This window comes from Canis lupus, chromosome 8 (assembly GCF_048164855.1).
Source record: "Canis lupus baileyi chromosome 8, mCanLup2.hap1, whole genome shotgun sequence".
Classification (NCBI taxonomy): Eukaryota; Metazoa; Chordata; class Mammalia; order Carnivora; family Canidae; genus Canis; species Canis lupus.
The window spans coordinates 49500894-49525810 of record NC_132845.1 but is presented as its reverse complement, the minus strand read 5'-3'; the positions used below and the strand labels follow the sequence as shown (position 1 = coordinate 49525810).

The 24917-nt window shown below is 49.7% G+C and overlaps 1 protein-coding gene across 4 annotated transcripts in view; it reads left to right on the top strand.

Annotated features, from left to right (window-relative positions):
- MYH11 (myosin heavy chain 11) overlaps positions 1 to 24917 on the top strand; it is a 115286-nt gene that overhangs the window by 69507 nt on the left and 20862 nt on the right. For all 4 annotated transcript variants that reach the window (XM_072835895.1, XM_072835897.1, XM_072835894.1 and 1 more), the window contains 16 exons: positions 4571 to 4666; positions 6953 to 7071; positions 7957 to 8109; positions 8987 to 9160; positions 10354 to 10527; positions 12047 to 12161; positions 14622 to 14815; positions 16620 to 16741; positions 16867 to 16936; positions 17109 to 17269; positions 18659 to 18767; positions 21202 to 21333; positions 21433 to 21639; positions 22558 to 22695; positions 23654 to 23777; positions 24578 to 24749. In XM_072835895.1, the coding sequence (XP_072691996.1) occupies positions 4571 to 4666; positions 6953 to 7071; positions 7957 to 8109; positions 8987 to 9160; positions 10354 to 10527; positions 12047 to 12161; positions 14622 to 14815; positions 16620 to 16741; positions 16867 to 16936; positions 17109 to 17269; positions 18659 to 18767; positions 21202 to 21333; positions 21433 to 21639; positions 22558 to 22695; positions 23654 to 23777; positions 24578 to 24749 (2260 nt within the window). The remainder of the gene's footprint in view (positions 1 to 4570; positions 4667 to 6952; positions 7072 to 7956; positions 8110 to 8986; positions 9161 to 10353; positions 10528 to 12046; positions 12162 to 14621; positions 14816 to 16619; positions 16742 to 16866; positions 16937 to 17108; positions 17270 to 18658; positions 18768 to 21201; positions 21334 to 21432; positions 21640 to 22557; positions 22696 to 23653; positions 23778 to 24577; positions 24750 to 24917) is intronic.

Sequence of the window (24917 nt, the reverse complement as noted above, 5' to 3'; positions counted from 1 at the left end):
CAGCCCCCTCTGGTCCTTGCTCCTTCTCCCTTTCACCACACAGAGCAGACGTTGGACCCAGCATCTTGCTAGAACTTGCTAATATTGTTCCCTTTTCCCTGGATTGATTTCTATAGTTGCCTCCTATTTATATGGCAAGGGAACCCATCTTTCACTTGCGATACGGTTTCCTAGTAAAATAAGCTTCAGGAAGAAGAAGTGAGTGAATGGCTAGAAAAACATTAAGTGAAGAGCAGCGTGGATGGGACACAGACACAGATGAGTGTTAGGATGAGCGTGTGCGACGAGTGATGCCCCGTCGGACTCGGACCTAGACCAGTGTGTGTGCCAGCCCCCAGTTACAGCTCCAGAGAGACCCCCAGGGCTCCACAAGAGAGGCTGGAGGAGAATGGGGCTGGCCTGGGGGGGTGGGGGGTCAGGTGCGAGCCCCGGAGCTTCGTGGAGCCCCAGGTGACCAGCCCCTCTGGTTCCTGCAGCTCAGTGGGGAGAAGTAGGTGCCAGCCACACAGAGAGCTAGTGACACTGTAGGGCTAGAGTCATGATGACATCACAGCAACCAGTGGTTCTTGGGTCCCGACCGTGTTTGGGTGCTAGGCGTTTCCTCCTCATGACAATCCTAGGATCTAAGTGTTTTTATGGGCTTTCCGATGGCAAAACAGAGGCCCAGAGAGGCTGATGCCTGACTTGAGGTCACACAGCTCCTAAGAACAGGGCCAGGCAGTGAACCCCCTGGCAGCTAGCTCCAGCACCCAGGCACCCAGACCCCTCCTAGGGACTGTCTAGATCCATTTCCCAGACTTCATCATTTGTAAATGATGCCACTTCTGGGTTCCAAGCCATATTAGCATTTGCTGAATATTTTTGCGCAGGGCCTAGATTTCTACAGCCCTTACGCTCCAGGTTTTATCCTAAATAACAATTTTTGTAAAATCATTAATTGTATGTCCTGATTGCATGATTTCTGGTAAGTTAGAGTAAATACCTAATGAGTCGGAGTTGTAGAACCACGTCACCTAAGATCACCCATCCTGTGGGCCGCTGGCAGTACTCAGGCCATGTTGGGAAGCCCGTGTCCCTATTCCTCGGCACTGAGGGTGGTGTGTCGGTTCCCTGGGACTGCTGAAGCAAATGAGCACAGACTTGGGGGCTTCAAACAACAGAAATAGGTTCTCTCACAGCTCTGGAGGCCAGAAGTCCAAAGTTTTGGATTTTCAAAGTCCAAAGTCACGGTGTTTGCATGGTTTGCTCCTTCTGGAGGCCTTAAGGGAACATCTGCCCCACACCTGTGTCCTGGCTTCTTGGCGGCTGGCACTCCTGGGCTTGTACACGGGTCCCTGCAGGCTCCAGTGTCACCATGCCTTTCGCTGTGCACACCCTTTCCTCTTCTGTTACCAAGACACCTGTCATTGGATTTAGGGTCCACCAAGTGAATCCACCAATACGATTCATCTGAGCTCCTTAACTCCATGACACCTACAAAGATCTTTTTTTTCTGTGTAAGCTCACATTTCTAGTTTCTGACTGGATGCATCTTTTGGGAGGCCTCCATACAACCCACTGCAGGTGACTGTTTGGCACCCACTGGACCATGCTCCTTGCTTGCCCCATTTCCCCTGATAGAAACTTCGTGAAGCAGGTGCCCCATTTTGCAGACAGAGAAACTGAGGCTCCACATGGTGAAGCTGGGGTGTTCAGCCACTGCCCCTGACCACCAGCCCTCACCGCCCTTGCTGTTGGTGTAGCTGCTTCCACTTTGCCACTTTGCTGCCCACCAGTGCTCTTTCTGTTTGTTCATCCCTTGCGGCCTCAGTGTGGCGGCCATTCTTCCATTTCTGTGATCCCATTATCTGTACCAGAAAGAGCAGCCTGATGGGGCCTGAGTCCACAGGGAGATTGGCCTACACAGCCTTCAAAGCCATTTTATCTTTTATTTTTAAACATTTTATTTATTTATTCGTGAGAAACACAGAGGGAGAGGCAGGTCCCTGCAGGGAGCCTGACGTGGAACTCGAACCCAGGACCCCAGGATCACACCCTGGGCCGAAGGCAGATGCTCAACTGCTGAACCCCCCAGGCATCCCCAAAGTCATTTTAAATTGGCTCCTGGGTGTGGGTGGCACAGTTGGTTAAGTGTCCAACTCTTGGTTTTGGCTCAGGTTGTAAATGACTCGTAAATCTCAGGGTCCTGGGATCAAGCCCCTGCCACCCCACCCCTCACCCCACTCAGTAGGAAGTCTGCTTGAGACTCTCTCTCTCCCCCTCTGCCTCTCCCCTCTTCTCTCTTAAATAAATAAATAAATAAATAAATAAATAAATAAATAAATAAATAAATAAATATCTTTTTAGAAAATGGGCTCCTAACATTTAAAGATGAATAGATTTTATAGTAAGAATCTAGGTTTCCATTAACCTTGGAAAAATCAGCACTGGGCTTGCCTCCCCCGCAGCCCTGACTAGAGATGAGCTGTCCCCCTTCAGGCAGGGTTATGGCCCCCACGTGTCCCCACAGTCCCCATAAGTTGCTTTGCTCATTTAGACCAGCAGGAGCTCTCAACCAGGGGTGGTTGGCCCTCCAGGGGACATTTTTGAGTCTCACACCTCAGGAGAGAAGACGTTCCTGATGCCTAGTGGTTAGAGACCAGGGATGCTGCTAAGCATCCTACAGAAATGCATGGGGGGAGCCCCCTCACCAAAGACATACCTGACCCCAGATTTCAGTAGCGCCAAGAGTGAGACCACCCTGAGTTAGGCTGCTTCCTGGGCTCTGTAGGCATTTCAGCAATCCTTAGTTTAAACTTGGAGTTTAAAAATTATTAGTATAGCAGTTAACAGTTTACAAAGCCCCTTTGGTATTGTTAAAAGAAGCTGCTTTGATTGTTTCCCATCAAAAGAAGCTTTACTTATTTGGAAAGGAAGGGTTTCTGTAATAGTGGGAGCAGGTGGGTGGGTGGTCAGTAACTGGGCCTTCCTCCTGCTGAGCTGGACCAGAGTCCCTGAGGTGTGAGGACAGCTGTTGGGAAGGGCTGTCACCCTTCATTTGGCCTAAGGAATCAGAAAAGGCTGGGGTCTCCAGGCTTTGTTCCAGAACACAGTGATTTTCTTGGAAGCCAGAACCCTGGGGGATTTGCATCTGTGTCAAACTAAAGGCAAGCATTTGCATTAGGTAGTCATCTGTTCATCTTCCATCCATCCATCTGTCAATGCATCAATTAGTCCATCCACTCATCAACCCATTGATCAACTCATCCCTCATGCCATCCACTGGCTCATCCATCTATTGCTTCATCTCTTTTCCTTCCATACATGCATCCATGATCCATCTTCCATCCACCCATACATCCTTCTGTCCTTCCATCCGTTCATCCTGCATCCTCCATCCATCTTCCCTTCCTTTTTATGTGTGTCTGGACCCTGAAATAGGCTTTGAGAATACAGAGATGATAGGACAATCCCCTACCCCCAGTAACTCATGGTCTTGTGGGGATTTCAGACATAGGAGCCATTTTAACACTAACATGGCTGAGTATGGCATCTGAAGGGTTCCCAGGGCCTGGGAACACGTTGTTTTTTTCTGAAGACACCTAGATAACAAATGGGAAAAAATTTCCCCCTTCTTCTCAATTCTAGCATCAATATCTTGTACACTCAGCCAGATGATATTAAGCAGCACAGGGATTTTTGTTTTGTTTTGTTTTTTGCTCTTGAAACATCTTTTATTGACACATAATTTACATTTAGAAAATTGCATATATCATAAGGGCACATTTTGATTAATTTTTATTAATCACATACACCTGTGCTCCTGGCACCCATTTTAACTGAGAGAACATTAACAGCTCCCCAGAACTTTCCATAGCCCTTCTCGTAGTTTCCCTCAGTCAAGGATAACCATTCTCCTGGCTTCTGACAGCAGAGTTTTTCCTGTTCTTGAACTTTCTGTAAGCAGACTTACATAGTTCTGTTCTTATTTGCATTTGGCGTCTTGTTTGTTCAGCGCTTGTGTTTGTGAGATACAACAGCTTTATTGTTTGTGGTTGTAAATCATTCATTCTCCTTGCTGTATTGTAGGGGTTGACAAATATTTTCTGTAAAGGGTCAGATAGTAAATACTTTGTGGGTCCTACGACCTCTGTTGCAACTGTTGAGTTCTGCCCTTCTAACATCCAACAGCTACTGACGACATGTAGATGAATGATTGTGGCTGTGTTTCAATAAAACTTTATTTACAATGGCAGGCAGTGGGCCAGAGTTGGTTCATGGGCTGTGGTTTCCTCCATGGATTGGGTCCAACCCCTGCTGTACAGTATTCCCTTGTAACCCAAGATTTTTAGGAACCATCTGAACACATGTTGCTACCCCCAGCCAGATTTTCTACCATGTTAGCAGGGAATTAGGTTAGTTTGCCTTTTTCCTAGACTTAGGAGCTCACAACTGAGTCTTTGGGGGAGAAAGATGTAGATTGGCTCTAAGGTCAAGTTATTGGGAAAACCTTTTAGACTCTAAACTTCCTGAACATCTGAGCGTTGACATCTGTGTCTTATCTGTTTGTTTGTTTTTTTTCTCACCCCAGCCATACTGAAAGTGGTGTCATCTGTCCTGCAACTTGGAAATATTGTCTTCAAGAAGGAAAGAAACACAGACCAGGCATCCATGCCGGATAATACAGGTGCTTGTTGCCTCTTAATAACTGACAATGTCTGTGATGGGAAGGAGGGCCAAGGAAGTCTTTGGTTGTTTTTTGGATGAGGATATTAACAAGTGCTAAACTAAGTTATTTTTTTCTTTAAAGATTTTATGTATTTATTCATGAGAGACACAGAAAGAGAGGCAAAGACACAGGCAGAGGGAAAAGCAGGCTCCCTGCAGGGAGCCTGATGCGGGACTCAATCCCAGGACCCTGGGATCATGACTGGAGCCGAAGGCACATGCTCAACCACTGAGCCACCCAGACACCTCTAAACTAAGCTATTTTCACTGACTTTTATCTTTTTTAGACTTCTTACTGCTGAAGACCCTACAGTGGGGAGTTCTTGAATCAAAGCATGGTGGGGGGGGGGGGGTGGAAACTAATGGTTTTAGACCAGACAGGATCCTTAGGGAGCATCAATTCTAAGCCAGCCTCCATTATTTGTTTTCTTAAACAAATCTTTTGAGCATGTATAATAGGCCAGGCTCTGGGATTCATTAAGAAACTAAATAGGAACAGCCCCATTCCTCGTGGCTCATACAGTCTTGCCGGGGAGACAGACCTCAAGTTTCTCTGCAATTAGAGTTGCCAGATAAAATAGAAGATGCCCAGGGATACCTGAATTTCAGATAAACAATAAATGTTTATATATAATTGGGAATATATATTTGGGGATAATATATTTATATTATATTAATAATATATTTGGGAATATATTTATATTATCTGGATGTCATTATAAAATGACATATTTTATAATATGTTGTAGGTTCTATGCAATATTTGGGACATAACTATAATTTGTCAATGTTGATTGTTTACCTGAAATTCAAGTTTAGTTAAGCATCCTGTGTTGTTATTTTTTTCTAAATTTGACAGCCTTACCTGCAAATAAGCGGTGTTTCATGTTATGGAAATATTGCTTGGGTACCCCATGCTTGTGAGTGACTGAGCCAAAAGATAATTTAAGTCCCCAGCTTGTCCACCTGTTGTCTCTACAGGCTGGCGCAGACCAGGTATTATATGGCTTTTGCAAGCTCCCTAGAGCTTACCCTCCATTGGACCTGTCAGGTGTTCCTCCTCCTTGCAAAGGGACAGGGGAAAATCCTAAAACCACACCATGTATCGTTCACCACACATGCACAAACCATCAAGCAAGATTAGCCCTTGAGTGAAGGAAGCAGTCCTTCATTTTAATTTATTTTCTTTTAAAGAAAAGTTTTAAAATGCAGAAATACACTAATATAACAAGAGTCCACCATCCAGAATGGACATTTGTGAGCATGTTCTAATACTACTTAGTCTTTAAAATAAAACAGAGTAGCCAACAGTGACATCCCCTCATTCTCCCAGTAGGGTCCCATTCTCCTTGTCTCCAAGCGACCACAACATAATTGTCCCCTTACAATTGCGTTTTTATACTTTCCCATACATATATTTAAACAATAGATAGTGTTGCTTAGTGAGTGTGATTGTAATCTACATGAGTGATGTCACACTGGAGACGTCCTTCTGCAACTTTTCTCTGTATTCACCATTATCTGGATCAGGGTTTCTTGACAGTAGCGCCCCCTAGTGTGACAACCAAAAATGTCTCCCATCCTTGCCACATGTCCTGTGGGGGCAAAATCATCCCCAGTTAAGAGCTATTTATTGGTCTAGAGAGAAAGAGAAAACTGAAGTCATTTCTTTAACTGCTATTTGGTACTCACCTTGTGAAAATACCATGATATATTTATTTGCTTCCATATTAATAGACATTTAAGTCATTTCCAATATTTTTCCGCCACAAATGATGCAGCACCTATCTTGGCACAGTAGGACACATCTTTATTGGTAGTTGACCATATGTTAGGCGCTTTACATGACTTACCTCGTTTAATCGAGTTGACAAGCCCACATGGTACCAAATGGCCCACTCTTTTTACAAGCCGAAAAAAGCAAGGCTCTAGGAAGTTAAATAGCTTTTCCAAAATCAAATAATTAGGAAGTGGGAAAGGGGCAAGAATTTGAACCTAGAATTGTCTGACCCTAAGGCCCCATGTGGAGCATACCTCCATCCCACCTCTTTGCAAAGCACTGGGGATGGGGTCACCAGTGACAGCAGTTTTCGGGACTCTCTAATGCTATGTTCGCTACCATCATGCTCCATTTCTCAAAAAATGCCCAATGTATACACAGATCACAAATATCCCATGGGATGTGCCTGCCTTCCTAAGCCTTCTCTTTTGTGATACACTTCATGTGCTTTTTTCCTCTATCCAGCTGCTCAGAAAGTTTGCCACCTCATGGGAATTAATGTGACAGATTTCACCAGGTCCATCCTGACCCCACGTATCAAAGTTGGGCGGGATGTAGTACAGAAAGCTCAGACAAAAGAACAGGTAATGATGCACTTGCTGTTTATTTTTGCATGTGAAGTTATTTCTACACCTGCCATTTATTTCTGCAGAATCTTCCATACATACATACATACATCTGTTCATCCATCCATGCATCCATCCATCCATTTACCCATCCATGCATCTGTCTTTTCATCCATCAATCCATCCACCCATCCATGCATTCATCTATCCATCCATCCACTTATCCATCATCCATCCTTTTATCCATCCATTCATCCATCCATGCATCTATTCACCCATTCATCCATCCATCTCTTCATCCATCTGTTCACCCATCCATGCACTCCTCTATCTATCTGTTTATCCATCTATTCATCCATCCATCCATCTACTCATCCATGCACCCATATATCCATCCACCTTTTTATCCATCTGTCCATTTCTTTATCCCTCACCCATCCAATACTAGAATATTCAAAATCCCATATCAGGTTTTGAAGATCCAGTACTGAACAAGAGCAGCACAGTACCTCACTCACAATCGCATCTTGATCTCTTAGTTGTACACATGAGGTCAGACCTAAAAGATATATTTTTGAAAATGACTGTGTACCCTTTCTGGAAACAGAGCTGACCACTTCTAAATGGTCCCAGGGATGGAACAGGCTCTATGCTGTTCCAGGTCCCTCCATCCCTCTGATAGGATCCATTTAGTTATCTACACAGTCATTCCTTAGGTCTAACCACTCTATTCCTTACTGCCACTTCTCTGCTGGTTGTAGAGATGGCATAATTTCCATTTTTTGTTTATTTTTTAAGGACTGGCTATGGGTAGGAGGGATATAAAAATCTGAGCTGCTGGCCGGGCTCATATGAAAATGCGGCCCACTGGGGATGATCATGTTCCCTCACTTCTCCCTACAGGCAGACTTTGCCATAGAGGCTCTGGCCAAGGCTACTTACGAACGCCTTTTCCGCTGGATACTCAGCCGTGTGAACAAAGCCCTAGACAAGACCCACCGGCAAGGGGCTTCGTTCCTGGGAATCCTAGACATTGCTGGATTTGAGATCTTTGAGGTACAGCTTGGTGGGATCATGACAGCCATGGTCTTGGCTCTCTGGGATGAAGCTTCCCTTTGGAGAAGTCATTATTTCAGAGAAAGGCAGGCAGATGACCACTTAGAGTGGGAGGCTGTCTAGCTAAGGTTACACCCTTGAGAGTGTAAGAGATGTATTGTTTGGTGAAACTGAGAAGGCCAGAGCTACAGCTGGGCCCAGCAGGCAAGACCTGATCTCTTTCATCTCTCTCTCTTTCCCACCCTCTATGTTGGTTCCATTCTCAAGCCAGTTTTCCCCTCATGGTGGCAAGATGGCTGCCACAGCTCTACACTACCTCTCAGCAACCCTGGAAGTTCCAACCAGTTCCAACTGTTTCCAACAGTTCCAACCAAAATCTTGCACTTGAGTCTCATTGACTCTTACCCGAGTTGGGCCAAGCCCTGATTTCAGGGTCTTGCCATACTTCATATAGTGTGAATCCTGGATCCTACCTCCACAGATCTCAGTGGAAGGGAAGGTCTTGAGATTGACAGATTTTCTAAAACACAGCACCTACTAGAGAATGACCCCCTCTCTGAGTTTCCATGTCCACATCTATACAGTGGTGGTATTGAAGTAGCCTACACAGTTGTTCTACCCATAAGTCACTGTACAGGTGAAGGAGATAACCGTTCTTAAAACAACCTGGGGGTGGGGGGCTGTGACGTGACAATCGCCAGCCCCATGAACTCTAGGCAGCCTTTGCCGGGGCGAAACCCTCTCTGGGCTCTAGGATGGCAGACGGGCTCTTGCAGAAAGAGTACCAGCCACGGCGCTGTCTCAGGGGAGGGCTTCCCTGGGCCCTGTGTCCTCTGACCAGGATGCTCACCGGGCCTCCCCCGTGTCACACACCCAGGTGAACTCGTTTGAGCAGCTGTGCATCAACTACACCAACGAGAAGCTGCAGCAGCTCTTCAACCACACCATGTTCATCCTGGAGCAAGAGGAGTACCAGCGCGAGGGCATCGAGTGGAACTTCATCGACTTCGGGCTTGACCTGCAGCCCTGCATCGAGCTCATTGAGCGGCCGGTGAGGGCCCACGTCACACTCGCATGCGTGTGTGGCCTCGTTCGGCTGGCACGTGGGCCCTGCCCTCGCCCCGCGTGTGCACGGCTTCCCCCACCACCGAGTCCTTGTGAACTCGATCACACTTTCCCTTAGCCCACATTTCACTATCAAAGGTATTTTCTTTTTTTTTTTATTTCTTCCTCCTTCCCTCCCTCCCCTCCTTTCCCCTCCCTCTCCCCCTTCCCCCATTCATTCATTCTCAAAGGCAAGGGCCTTTGTTTTGTTCACTGATGTATCCCTAATTCCTAGAAGCATGTCCATAGTAGGTGCACAATCAATAATTGTTCAATGACTGTGTACTGAGTGGGGTGCCTCTTTAGGGGCTAGGGAGGTAACCAGGAACCAGATGGACTGAGTCCCTGCCCTCTTGAAGGAGCAGATGATGAAACCAGACAAACAAATCAACTAAACCTCTGATAAGGCCTGTGTGGAGAATGATTTAGGGAGGCCTGCTTTGGACAGAGCAGTGGAAAAATATTTCTCAGGGTGCCCGGCTGGCTTAGTCAGAAGAGCATGTGACTTTTGATCTCAAGGTGGTGAGTTCAAGCCCCATGTGGGGTGTAGAGTTTACATTAAAGAGAGAGAGAGAGATAAAGAAAAAAGGAAAGAAAGAAGGAAATAAAGAAAAAAGAAGAAAGAAAGAAAGAAAGAAAGAAAGAAAGAAAGAAAGAAAGAAAGAAAGAAAGAAAGAAAGAAAGAAAGAAACTTCTCTGATCGGAGTCTAAAAAGTGAAGACCCTTCCAGCAGAGTGAATGACATGTGTGTAAATTATGGCCATATTCTTGGCACCTTGGTTTAGCCTGTCTAGGCCACAGAAAAGAGCTTATTCAAAGTAACCCTGAGGTGAATATTTATGTAAAGGAACAAATTCACGAGTGAAATCTTTGTTCAGTGTGTGCTGTCCACCAGGGGGCAGAAGCAAGCATGTTCTTTTGGTGCCTGCCCTTCCATCCCCAGTGGAGGTCCACTGGACACAGGGTAATTTGAGGTTAGATTTGTAGGAGTGGAAGGCATAAATCCATCTTTATACATAGGTAGAAAAGGTGATAGAGTCAGGGGGAGGCTGCCTATGGTGTGTTTCGGTGGCCAGCTCTCTCTGGCAAGCCCGAGGCTTGGGCACCCTAACTGTGATCCTGCCTTCCTTGTTTCCACAGAACAACCCTCCAGGTGTGCTGGCCCTGCTGGACGAGGAGTGCTGGTTCCCCAAAGCCACAGACAAGTCCTTCGTGGAGAAGCTGTGCACAGAGCAGGGCAACCATCCCAAGTTTCAGAAGCCCAAGCAGCTCAAGGACAAAACGGAGTTCTCCATCATCCACTATGCTGGGAAGGTACCAGCCCCGGGTGCCAGGGCTCTCTCTGTCCCCAGGGACCAGGCAAGGCACTCAGAGTAGGAGTGGTTTGGGAATGGAAGAGTCCAAAGGTATCCGTGTAAAGCAAATCCAGCAAGTCCTGCGATATATGATCCATCTGAGTATCTATAAGGAAGATGTATATATATACTCTAACCTCTATAGCATTTCCCAACCAGGGTGGCCAGGAAGTTCTTTCTCGTATAGACTCTGAATCCTTCCTGCTAGTATTTAAGCCCAACAGGAAGGGCCAACTGGGATGGGATGACCGATAAACACACTCTGGAGTCCAACAAAAATCTTCCTGACCACAGTCTTGAGCTTGCCACTGCCTGCCTGTACTCTCCAGGCAAATATGGAATGATTGTCTTCTTCCTTCTCCTTGTCCTTTTCCTCCTCCTCCCCCTTCTTCTTCTTGATAATGATGATCATAATGTGATGGCTGTAAATATATAGGAGCTTCCTCAATGGCTCCAGAGGGTCCTGGGTAATGTAGAAAAGACACAGCTTAGCTTGGCTTGCAGGATCCAACTACTTTATTGTCTCTCCAGTGCCTCTACTGCCTCGTGCGAACAGGCAATGCCCTGCCTATACCAGGGGGATGGCAAACCATGGCCCCGTGTGCCTCATCTGACCCACAGCCTGCTTTTGTAAATAAGGTTCTATGGCGCACAGCCTCGTGCGTTTGTTTACATAATGTCTTTGGCTGCTTGTGACACTACATGAGAGAGATGTTGTGCCCTGCAAAGCTGAAAATATTTACTATCTGGGCTTTTTACCATAAAAGTTTGCCAACTCCTACCCTATACTCAAAGGAGTGTACATTCCCTTAAGCACACGGAATAACTCTATTTCTCTTTTCTGCCTTCCCAAGTGTTTTTTTTTTTTCCTGCGATCAGGCCTGGCTACCATGATAACAACCCATATCCCATAATAACCCTCCAGAGCTATTTTACAGGTTCCTTCCATTTCAGAGCCACAGTAATAAAATATAAGGTTTGTCCATGTTCAAGTCCGGAATCAAAAATGGTTTACTGGTCCTTTTTTCTGTATATCCATATATCAGGATCTCCAAGGCGCAAAAATTACATTCTCATCAGAGATGAGAAAGGAGGTTCCTCAAACATAATGTAATTGTTGCGGAGGCTTCTCTGTGTGGGAGGGGATCCCTGGGGGTGGAGGGAGGGTTCTTGCCATCAGCAAAGCTCTCCATCCGTCGGAACTCACAGCAATCCTACTGGGCTATGCAGAGTGGAGGCTGTCAGAAGCTTACTAAGAGAAGTGAGAGTAGATAGTCAGTGAGGGGTGCTGTTAGCTGATGCCTCACCGTGCTTCTACTGGTCTCTGCATGGGTGTTCGTGGCTTCCCATTGTGATGGCTGCTGATGCCATTTCTTCTCTGACCTTGGAAGATTGGGAGGGAACCAGGAGGCCTTGGGTCCTGGCCTTAGTTTGTAATGGAGGCAGAAGCACCTGACCAGTGGGGTGATCCTTGGCAGGTGGACTACAATGCCAGCGCCTGGCTGACCAAGAACATGGACCCGCTGAATGACAACGTGACTTCCCTCCTCAACGCCTCCTCAGACAAGTTTGTGGCCGACCTGTGGAAGGACGGTAAGGCCCTCCTGGCTGGAACCGGAGGATTGGACACAAGGTCCTCCACCTCCTCCCAGCTGCCCGGGTTCCCACACCTGCTGCTATGAGGGGTGGGCCTATATGGGGGTGGGGGAGAGGGCCGCATGTGCAGGTGCTAGTAATGACTTGCTGGCACATTTAGCCACTTCCTGAGTGGTAACCCCTGACCCCTCAGCCCCACACCTGGGTCCCAGAGAGAAAGTCCTAAATTAGGGCACAGGTGGTAACAGAGAAAACAGTGCACGAGGCATGGTGACTTCCTATCTGGAGTCAGAAAGATTTCATTTAATCATGACTCTGCCACATGCTAGCTGTGTCATCTTGGACAAGTCTCTTGATGTCATTAAACTTGAGTGCCCTCCTTAGTAAAACCAGAAGGTAATAATGGTCCCCAACCCTCCTAGGATTACTGTGAGGGTAGAATTAGACCAAGAGCTCAAGCTTGAGCATGCATCTGGATCTTCTGGGGGACTTGTCAAATCTCAGAAAATTGGGCTGTATCCCCAGAGGTTCCGATTTGGCAGGTCTGCGTGGGGCCTGAGATTCCGCATTTTTAACAAGTTCCTAGGTGCTGCTGAGGCTGCCCTGGGGACCATGCTTTGGTTCCCTCTGAGAAGAGATAATCCATGTGAAGTACTTAGCACTTGCCAGTCCCATAGTAAAGGCTCATTTTGTGCCTGCTGCCATGACGACTACTACAGGTGGTGGGGTTTTCTGCTCTTATTTCTGGACCTCAGTGCCTGCAACAGATTTCTATCCTGCACAGAGCCTGTGGGCCTTGGGCTTAGAGGTCTGGCCACCCTTGTTTTAAGCACAGTAGAAGATGCTGTAGGAAGGGTTCTGTTGTGCAGACATTTACTAAGTGCTCACAATGTGCCAGGCCCTGGGGTAATGGGGTCATGGCATCTCACCCTGGGATTCATGACCATTTCGGCAAGGCCCTTCCCTCCAGGAGCCCAGAGCCTTGCAGGAGACAGATATAAGCAAAGATATTATTACATGGACCCTAACTGAGTACAAGGAGGAGAAACAGAGCATCCTAATGCCAGTGGAATTGAACTGAACCCCCATCAGCCTACTGCATACAACCGTCATCTGTAGACTATTTCATCCAGCAATGATGGAAGGCACATTCCTCTCAAGCTCACGTGGAACTTCACCAGTTAGACCACATTCTAGGGCATAAAACACACCTTAATGAATCTAAAAGAATAAGCATACATTGTCTGTTCTTGGAGCTCCGTGGAATTAAACTAGAAATCAATAAGAGAAAGATAGTTGGAAAATCCCCAAATAGTGGAACTTAAACAACATACTTCTAAATAGCACGTGGGCCCAAGAAACTTCTCCCTCGGCCCTTGGCCCATGTGTTGTTTAGAAGTGTTTTGGTAGGTAATTTAATTTTCTCAAGTGAAATTTTAAAATATTTTGAACTAAGTAAAAATGAAAACACAACTTACCAAAGTCTGTGGGGTGCAGCAAAAGCAGTGCCTTGAGGGAAATTCATAGCAATGCCAATGGTTTCAGCTTGGCATGTGCAGCGCCCACTGGAAGGGTAAGAGTCTCTCATTCTCTTTTGAAAGAAAAAGAACCACTGTGGTTGTAATACCACCACCAATAACACCACCACCTGTTCTTTGTTGAGTCACCTAGTAATGTGCCAGATTCCTACCTGGGAGGGTTTGCTATACCTTCTGCCCAGAAAATTATTTCCCTGAATATCTACTTAATTACTCACTCAACTTATTGGGGAGATCACCCCCATTACTTTCTCTCTCCCCCTTTACCCTGCTTTATCTTTCTAACCACATCTCACCACTTGGAATATTATATACTTACATATGTAATCATTGTCAGTCCCTTCCCATTAGAGTATCCATAGGATATGAGCTGGGGTGTGTGTGTGTGGAGACACAGGGTCTCTATTTTGCTCATGTCTGTATCCATAGAGCCTGCTACGTAGTAGGTTCTCCATAAATATTTGTTGGTAGATGAAGGACTAAAGGCAGGCAGGAGGGGTGTGCCTTATTTCCTTATGCCTGCCTGATGAAGTAGATGCTGTTGTTACCCCCTTTTTGTAGAAGGAGAAGCTGAGTGCCACAACATGGCACCAGGCCAAGGCAGTGGCAAGAGCAGGATTTATTCCCAGGTTTATGTGACAACATCAGAGAGAATTTGTTCTTTGTGTCACTCAGGGGCTTTCAGGATTTTCCAAATAGATAATACATGGAAAGTAATCCTTTGCATACCTCCCCTTACCTATTGCTAGTAGAAAGGTGTTGGTCAGCACAGTAAAGAATGGGGGGTTGTGCCCACCAAAAGGGAGCAGAGGACTTGGGGTCTCCACCCTCTGGGCTTGGTCCTCTGGTCTATGGTGGGGGTGGAGGACCCCTGGGATGGCCAGAGGCTGACAGATACCAACATTAATGTGCCCCACAGTGGACCGCATTGTGGGCCTGGACCAGATGGCCAAGATGACAGAGAGCTCACTGCCCAGTGCCTCCAAGACCAAGAAGGGCATGTTCCGCACCGTGGGGCAGCTGTACAAAGAGCAGCTGGGGAAGCTGATGACCACGCTACGCAATACCACACCCAACTTTGTGCGCTGCATCATCCCCAACCACGAGAAGAGGGTGAGGCTGCCTGCCTGGGTCCTTGGGTGGTCAAAATATCCTCCCTGGGATATTGTCAGGGGCTTTGGGAAAGGGAAAGGCAGACCAGAGTAGAGGGGCAGGAAGACAGCCTGACTCCATACCCCAAGGGCTCCATCTGACATGGGTGGAAGGTTGTCTGAATTGGGTACCTATTCCCCATCCTGGAGGCAAAGGGAAGCAAGGGGATAGAAGTGACCTTCAGCCTTGGAGTTTCTGTCCAGGGCATCAAATCACTCATTCATTCATGATTCCAGTCAATATTTACTGAGCTGCACCTGTGCCAGGTATGGAGGACACAGTGCTGGATAAATTGTAGTCTTTGCCTACAGGTTTCTTTTTTTTTAAGATTTTATTTATTTATTCATGAGAGACACACACACACACACACACACACACAGAGAGAGAGAGAGAGAGAGAGAGAGAGGCAGAGACACAGGCAGAGGGAGAAGCAGGCTCCATGCAGGGAGCCCGATGCGGGACTCGATCCCGGGTCTCCAGGATCACGCCCTGGGCCGAAGGCAGTGCTAAACCGCTGAGCCACTCGGGCTGCCCTGCCTGCAGGTTTCTTATGATGATCTAGTACAGGGTGCTCACAGCTGGGGCAGTCGTGTCCCCCACCCCCACCCCAGGGACATCTGGCCATATCTGAACACTTTGTTGGCAGTCATAACTGGGAGGGAGCTGCTGTTCCCATCCAATATGCAGAAGCCAGGGATGCTACTAAATGCCCTATGGCACACAGGGCAGCCCTCAGAGTGGGAAAAGCAGTGACTAATCCAGCCCAAGACGTCAGTAGTGCTGATGTTATAGGAGACACAGTGGGAAAGAGACACACACAAGCTGATACGCACAATGTAATGTGGTAAATTATGAGAACACTGTGAAGCTGGGGCTCCCATTGCAGCTTCAGGGCTCAGAGAAAGCTGCCTTGGGAACAAGGAGGCATCAGCTTGATGACGTGGAAGGCAAAGTGGGGAAGGCATCCTAGGCAATGGGAGCGGTAGAAACTAAGATGTGAGCTGAGGAATGAAAAGTTGAGGCAGTGAAACCCTAGGTCATTTCATGTTGACGTGTAATGGTGTGCGGCAGGGATTGGGGGAAAGATGAGGTTGGATCACTTGGCAGGAGCAAGGTTATGGCATTGCTTGTGGGTTGACCAGAGGATGCCATTGGGGGCTTTTATAGCAGAGGTATGTCATAATCAGACTGATGTTACAGAAATAGAATGAGAGGGGCACCTGGGTGGCTCAGTGGTTGAGCATCTGCCTTAGGCTCAGGGCATGATCTCAGGGTCCTGGAATCGAGTCCCGCATCAGGCTCCCCGCAGAGAGCCTGCTTCTCCCTCTACCTGTGTCTCTGCCTCTCTCACTGTACCTTTCATGAATAAATAAATAAATATATATTTTTTAAAAAAAGAATGAGAGGTTGCAGGAGGAGGCAAGACAAGGGTGGGAAGCACGTAGGGGTTGGTGACGGTGTGTGGATGGCAGTGGAGAGTGTGGGTCCATTGGGAGATATCTGGGAGGGAGCTGCTGTAGAGCCAGTGAGGGAGAGGAAGTGAGGGAAGGAGAAGTGACAGGGAGGAAGCCCCAGTTTCTAGCCAGGTGATGCTGGTGCCACCAAGTACAAGAGAGGTGGTACCTGAATCCTCAGCTGAGACCTCACCCGGTGCCTCTGTCAACCGGGGTGGCCTGACAAGGTGGGTCACCCAGCCCTGAGGTTCAGGGCTTGCTGCTCCGTGAGTCCCGGTTGCACTGGTCCACAGGCCTCTCTGTCCTTGTAGTCGGGCAAGCTGGACGCCTTCCTGGTGCTGGAGCAGCTGCGGTGCAACGGGGTGTTGGAAGGCATTCGCATCTGCCGCCAGGGCTTCCCCAACAGGATCGTCTTCCAGGAGTTCCGCCAACGGTGAGCCCGCTGGGACCAGGCATTGGGAGGGACGCGTGGGGTGCAGGTGGTAAGCCAGCTCAGGTGGAGGGATGGAAGGACGCTGGAGAGGTGTTTGATCGGTGCCATCTGCTCTGTGTCTCCAGCTATGAGATCCTGGCTGCCAACGCCATTCCCAAGGGCTTCATGGACGGGAAGCAGGCCTGCATTCTCATGGTGAGCCCTGCCCCGGCCCCTCACCAGGGCTCCAACTGCAAACCCTCCTGCAAACCTTCCGGTCCCAGGGTGCACGGCCAGGAGCTTGCTGGGGCGGGACCTTCCTTAACCACACCTAATGCACACATGTCGCAGCTGAGAACAAGAACGCCTGTCCCCTTCCTTTCTGCAGATCAAAGCCCTAGAACTTGACCCCAACTTGTACAGAATCGGACAGAGCAAAATCTTCTTCCGAACGGGGGTCCTGGCCCACCTGGAAGAGGAACGGGACTTGAAGATCACAGATGTCATCATGGCTTTCCAGGCCATGTGTCGTGGCTACCTGGCCAGAAAGTAAGGACCCGGGTGCCGTGGCCTCCCTGCAAACAGCCCAGAAAAACACACTCCTTGGTGGGTGGGGGTGGGGGGCTCTCGGGGCTCATGTCCAGGTTCCCTGCTTCTAAGAGACCGGCGGCTTCAGGAAGCATCCTGATTGACCAGCAGCTCCTTCTTGCAGAGGCAGAAATGCTACCACTTTAGGGATGCGCGCTACGTATAAGGGCAGGCCTGGAAGGGGGTGAGACCCTGGGCATCACCCTGGCTCCCCGACTTCCTTGCTGGTGAACCTTGGGCAAGTTTGGCTTTCTCTCCAAGGCTCCTGTTCCTCCCCTGGAGGATGCGGATACTCATCCCTGCCCCCATGGGTTTCTTCGTGAGGAGTCGGCAAAATGCTGCACAAAGAGGGTCAAGACAGGGCCTGGTTATCTTTTCACCAGTGTGAGAATATGATGAAGAATCAGAGGAAAGAGGATTTGGCCGTGTGCATATCCCCGTGTCCACAAGGGACTCATAAGGCAGGGTCTTGGAAGACTGGATGCCCCTTCTGGTTTGTGAGGCCTGGGGTCTGCAGGCGGGATGGGGTTCCTGGAGGGAAGTCACACCCCAAAGAGGACTGCAGGGGCTGGCCGAGCGGCTCTCCGTCCAGGCGTGTGTTGCCGTGAGGGCGAGACCACGCTCGCAGCTGCAGAGCCCTGATCATGATAAGCCCTTTCATTGCCAAGTGGGTCAAGACGGTCAAGGCCAGAACTGGGGAGCTCGGAGTCCAGGGACAGACCTAAGTGGTTAAATTTCATAGCAAAGTTCCCCAATGCACCCTCCCGCCGCTACTACCTGGAGCAGCCTCACTCCTCAAGTTCACCCTCGTTCCAAGGTGGCAGCCGAGGGGAGGAAGGAGGACCCAGCTCCCTCTGCAGTGGTTTTGCCAACCCGACGGCTCTTAAACACAACGGGCGTTGGTTCCAAGGCAGATCCGAGATTTCTAAAATACACTCGAGTGAAGAGTAGGTTTGTCAGACGCTCAGCTGTGGGGAAGACAAGGCACGGCTGGTGATGTGGAGGGTCCCCCTGGGAATGGCATAGCCTAGATGGATTTCCTGGGTGGTGCTGGGACCACGACTCTGAGTCTGGGGCTTTTTGTGAGCTGGGGTTTTCTTTGCCCCCTGAGAAAGGCTGTGGCCTCCAGATTATTGAAGTTGGTCTGTGCCCAGACCACGTGCAGGTGCTGATGCTCAGAGCCTCCTGGGGGAGGGATCTGAGCTGGAGAGGATGCAGGGGATGTCCCCACGTGAGTCACAAAATCACATACTGTGGACAGGTGTGTCTTGCTTTCAGGATGCCGTGGATGACCCGGGGAGGCCGGTGTTGGGTCCCCTGGGCTTCTCACGCCCCTCCCCCCCTCCCCAGGGCCTTTGCCAAGCGGCAGCAACAGCTGACGGCCATGAAGGTGATCCAGAGAAACTGCGCGGCCTACCTCAAGCTGCGGAACTGGCAGTGGTGGAGGCTGTTCACCAAAGTGAGTGTTCGGGGCCCCACAGCCCTTGGGCCCCTCAGCCCGAGCCTGGTGCTGCAGATGCTCCAGATGTGGGGCTGCATCTGGTTGACAGCCTGTGTGCACTCGAGGGCTCCGACTCAACTGGAGCTGGCACCAGTTCTTCGGGCCTGAGAAGGGCCCCCTCCTTGTTCGGCATGTGGGTTAGAAATGACCGAGACTCGGATGCAGGGCATCTCCACCACCATGGGGATCCCTCGCGTTGCTCATTTATGGCCACGCTCACATCCCCGCCGTAGCCCCGGCACCGCTCCTCTGTTCTCCATTTCTGAGATTTTGCCATTTCGAGAACATTATAGAAGTGGAGTCATGCAGTATGTCATCCTGGCGACTGGCTCTTTTACAAAGCACCCTTCTCTGGAGATCCTTCTAGATTGGTGGGTGTATCCACCGTTTGTTCTCTGGGTGCAGCTTGTCCTTGCAGGGCCACTGGCTGTCACAGACATAGCTTCCTCTTTCGTGCCTTTGGGTGTGAAAATTGGCACAAACCTTTTTCATCAAGCAAATATTTATCCAGTGCCTGCTGTGTGCCAGGCACATGCCAGGTGCTGGGGATACAGTGATGAACAGCCATCGTGGGCTCTGGTTTATGAATATTCTAGACACGCTGGGGAGCAGACACTGAGTAAATAAACACAGAAACAAATACCTAACAGTAAAATAGGGTAAGTGCATAGAAGGAGCCGGAGTCTACACAACAGAGGCTTCTCTGGTGCCTGGTGAGGGCTGGAACTCAGGAGTTAGGAGTCAGCCCGGTCAAGAACAGGGAGCAGGGGCACCTGGCTGGCTCAGTGGCTGAGCATCTGCCTTTGGCTCAGGACGTGATCCTGGAGTCCCGGGATCAAGTCCTGAGTCGGGCTGTCTGCAGGGAGCCTGCTTCTCCCTCCTCCTGTGTCTCTGCTTCTCTCTCTGTGTCTCTTGTGAATAAATAAATAAAATCTTAAAAAAAAAAAAAAAAACAAAACAAAACAGGGAGGGGAAGCTGCTTTGGCAGGTTTCATCTTCATTGACCCGACTTTTGAAAAACTGTCCTAAGAAAGCCATCTGCTATAATGGAAATCAGGAATTTAGGGCATTTATCATGGTCTTATTTTTTTTTTATAAATTTATTTTTTATTAGTGTTCAATTTTCCAACATATAGAATAACACCCAGTGCTCATCCCGTCAAGTGCCCCCCTCAGTGCCTGTCACCCAGTCACCCCCACCCCCCACCCACCTCCCCTTCCACCACCCCTAGTTCGTTCCCCAGAGTTAGGAGTCTCTCATGTTCTGTCTCCCTTTCTGATATTTCCCACTTATTTTTTCTCCTTTATCATGGTCTTATTAGCAGTAGCAAAACATCAGTGCCCAAGCCCCAACAGACTCATCCATCCGTGGGAGACTTTTAAGCTCTTAAAAATGATGGCTATCGAAAAGCCCTCAGAAGAGTAGGTTTTGTTTTGTGTTGCTTGTTTTATTCATGAGACACACAGAGAGAGAGGCAGAGACACAGACAGAGGGAGAAGCAGGCTCCCTGCAGGGAGCCCGATGCGGGACTCGATCCCGGGGCTCCAGGATCGCGCCCTGAGCCAAAGGCAGATGCTCAACCACTGAGCCCCCCAGGCGACCCAGAAGAGTAGGTTTAGAAGGAATATACCTCCACATCATAAAGGCCTGCTATGAAAAACACACAGCTGACATCATCCTTATCGGGAGAAACCTATGAGCTTTCCCCCTAAGCCGGGAGCAAGGCGGGGAGGGAGGCCCTCTCTCACCACTTCCAGTCCGCGGAAATGGCAGCTATCCAAAAACAAAGTTGTGAAGCTGACAGGGCAGCATGGGGCAGTAGTTATCTTGTGGTTTTAACTAATGGGAGCGACATATTAAATTGGACAGCGTGATCTCGGCCGTATTTCTTAAGCATGTAGGAGAAAAGACTGGCGGGAAATGCCAACGATGCGTGTAATGACCTTGATGGGGGGTGTAGAACATGATGGATTTTTCTCTCCCTTTTCTCCTTGGAACACGCCAGTTCGTCAGCATAATTTCTCTCTCTGGGAAAAGGACAAAGTGGGAGAAGGAGAGACTTTTTTCCTTTACACTGTGCATCTTTTTTTCAGTTCTGATTTACGGTTTCTCAACCTCAGCACTCCTGGTATTTTGGGATGGATAATCCCTGGTTGTGGGGGCTGTCCCGTGCATTCTAGAGCATGCAGTGGCATCCCTGGCCTGGGCCCACTAGGTGTTGGTGGCATCCCCCTGCCCCTGTTGGGACAGCCCAAACCGTCCCCAGAAATTCCTAAGTGTCCCCTTGGTGTGGGATGGCCCCTAGTTGGGAACCACGGATCTAAGCTGCTAGGAGAGCTTATCTCTTCCTTGTGCCACGAAAGCAAGTGACGGCTGACCATGTGTACGCAGGTGAAGCCCCTGCTGCAGGTGACACGGCAAGAGGAGGAGATGCAGGCCAAGGAGGATGAGCTGCAAAAGACCAAGGAGCGGCAGCAGAAGGCAGAGAACGAGCTCAAGGAGCTGGAGCAGAAGCACACACAGGTAGCAGGCCGGAGCCTGGCGGGGGCCGTGCGGGGGGGCGGGGGGAGCACACGTGTCCCCGCGGGGCTCACAGGCTACCTCCCTGCTCCCCGCGTGCAGCTGGCTGAGGAGAAGAACCTGCTCCAGGAGCAGCTGCAGGCAGAGACGGAGCTGTACGCTGAGGCTGAGGAGATGCGGGTCCGCCTGGCGGCTAAGAAGCAGGAGCTGGAGGAGATCCTGCACGAGATGGAGGCCCGCCTGGAGGAGGAGGAAGACCGAGGCCAGCAGCTGCAGGCCGAGAAGAAGAAGATGGCCCAGCAGATGCTGGTAAGGCCCTGCAGGGGCTGCCCTCACTGGGCGCCGTGTCACTGGACCCCCGCTGCAGGCCTAGAGGTGCACGTGGTCCTGTATGCCCCCCCCCGGGGGGTGCAGTTTGGAGAGGACCGGCACAGCCTTGAACGCGGGTCCCCTGGGCAGCTCCCTTCTCCTGCCCTCCGTGTGCAAGCACCTTTTCTCCCCCTAGAAGCCCCGGCTGAGGGGCAGTGACATTAGTTGGATGTCCTCGCAGGACCAAAAGGGCCCCAGAACTTAGCAGCTCGGAATAACAAAGCATGACGTCACACGGTCAGGAACCTCGGAGCAGTTCGGCCACTGGGAGGTTCTGGCCTGGAGTCTGTCACGGGGATGCAGTCGGGCTGCGACCCCAGGGCTGGAGGACCTGTGTCTGTATGGCCTGCTCCCATGGCTGCAGTCAAGATGCCTCAGTTTCTCCCTGGGGTGGGGCTGGGGGGCTTCTCCCTAGAGCTACACGGTGGCTGGTTGGCTTCCCCCAGGGTGGGGGGCGAATCACAAGAGGTAACAGGAAAGGAGGCCACAATGCCTCTCATAGCCTCATCTCGGAGGTTACACTCCATCGCTTCCTCCCGATCTTATTAGAAGCATGTCCTGGGTGCAGCCCGCACTGATGGGGAGAGAAATTAGCCTCTGCTTCTCGAAGGGAGGGGTACCAGAGAATTCACGGACACATTTTGAAACCACCACGGAATTGACTCTCCCCATTTGATGGATGGAGACACTGAGGCTCCATGAGGCCAGTGGTTTCCCAAACCTTTTATTTCTAGTGCAAAGGAGAACGCAGAGCACGGGGGCCCTGAGGCCCGGCCTCTGCGTGGGTCGGTCCCCAAGCTCCAAGGGAGGAACCCCGTTGGGAGTGAGGCTTGTGATTCTTTTCTCTCCCCCACAAAGGACCTAGAAGAACAGCTAGAGGAGGAGGAAGCCGCGAGGCAGAAGCTACAGCTCGAGAAGGTCACGGCTGAGGCCAAGATCAAGAAACTGGAGGACGATATTCTGGTCATGGATGACCAGAACAATAAGCTGTCAAAAGTGAGTGGGGCCGTGTCTAGGTTAACATGGCAGGACCACGGGGTTAAGGGCTCCAGCCCAAACTGGGCAAGTCCTTGCGACACCTGGTGTGAGTAGGTCACCCTGGACGGTAGCCACCAGGTAGCCCCACTGGGTTCAGGCTCCCTGTAGTTCTCTGAGCTACAGGTCAGCCAGGCACCTTCTGTGAGCCAGGCCCTGTTTGGGGTGCAGGGCATGTGTGGTGAAGGTGGGCCCTGCCCTGGTGGGGCTCATACTCTAGGGAAGCAGGATAGATAATCCTACACCTACCCATTAATGACCATCACAATCAGGGTTCTGAAGATTGCATTCACCATACTATAAAAATAGATCATTAGGGGATGGAAGCGAGGTATTCAGGGAAGGCTTCCTGGAGGAGGTGACAATGATGAGGAAACCTGAAGAATGAAGAGTAGTTGGAAAGGGGGTGAAGAAGCAGCCCAGCAGATGGTTCTCTCTGTGCAAAGGCCCTGAGGCAGGGAAGAGCTAGCATGTGGCAGAGAGAGACGAGGGCACGGTTGCCTGGAACATCAGGTGTGAGGGGCAGAGGTCACATGAGATGGGACATAGTTGGGTTTTTTTTTTTTAAGACTTTATTTATTTATTCATGAGAGACACACAGAGAGAGGCAGAGGCACAGGCAGAGGGAGAAGCAGGCTCCATGCAGGGAGCCCCATGCGGGACTCGATCCCGGGACTCCGGGATCCTGCCCTGGGCCAAAGGCAGATGCTCAACCACTGAGCCACCCAGGCGTCCCACATAGTTGGGTTTTAAGGAATAACCATCAAGGAACTCCTCTTTATCCTTTTGAAACTAGAGGTTGTATTTGGTGTTCATGCAGATTTTTCTTTCCAACTGGCCTAAAAAATGCAATGTAGATCCTGGAGAAGAGGAAAAAGAAAAAAAAATCACCGATGTTTCTTTTTCTTTCCCCTAAAAGGAGCGAAAACTCCTCGAAGAGAGGATTAGTGACTTAACAACGAATCTTGCAGAGGAGGAAGAAAAGGCCAAGAATCTTACCAAGCTAAAAAATAAGCATGAATCTATGATTTCAGAACTGGAAGGTAAGCTGGCTACCCTGAGGAGGGTGTTAGACGGGTGTTTTAAAATGAGAGAGCAAATCTGAGCCTCTCCAGGCTCCTGCAGCCAACACACCTGTCATAACGGAGGTGCTTTTCATCGGCACTGGCTTTCTCCCACAAGATAGTGGTCTGGAAAAAAAAAAAAGATAGTGGTCTGGGCTGCAACTGTTGCCTGTAGGGCTGTGTGTGCATGTGTGTGTGTTCACATTTGTGTGTTTGTGTTCATTCATGTATGTGTTATGTGTGTGTTCATGTGTGTTCACGCATGTATGTGTTATTGTGTGTTCATGTCCATGCGTGTTTGCGCATGTACATGTTGTGCTTATGTGTTCATGAGTGTGTGTTTATGCACGTATGTGCTATTGTGCTTGTGTTCATGAGTGTGTTTGAGTATGTGTGTTCATGTGTGTTTCTGTCCATGTGTGTTCATGTGTGTATGTTTGTGTTCGTGCGTGTATGTGTTATTGTGTTTGTGTTCATGCGTGTATGTTATTGTGCGTGTGTTCATGTGCGTTCATGCATGCATGTTACTGTGTGTTCATGTGTGTTCGTGCATGTATGTGTTTGTGTTCATGTATGTGTTTGTGTTCATATGTGTTCGTGCATGTATGTGTTATTATGTGTTCGTGTGTGTGTTCATGCATGCGTGTGTTTGTGCGTGTGTTCATGAGTGTGTGTGTTCATGAGCGTGTGTGTATGTGAATTGCCGGAGCAGGAAGGCTTGTCCTCCGGGCGCCTTTCTGGTGGTCTCCACCTGCTGAGGGGCCCTGGCTTCGTCGCAGTGCGGCTGAAGAAGGAGGAGAAGAGCCGGCAGGAGCTGGAGAAGCTGAAGCGGAAGCTGGAAGGGGAGGCGAGTGACTTCCACGAGCAGATAGCTGACCTGCAGGCCCAGATCGCAGAGCTCAAGATGCAGCTGGCCAAGAAGGAGGAGGAGCTGCAGGCGGCCCTGGGCAGGTAGCCCGGCTGAACACGCTGTGTGTGTTCGTGTGTCCCGTGGGCTCCCGCAGGACCAGAGCGGGCCCCACCTTCCTCCTCCTCCTCCTCCAGGCAGGCCTCCGTCCTGCTGGGTGCCTCCCCTGTCTTGCTTGCGCCTCCAGAGCCGTGCCGGGGACTTTCTTCCCT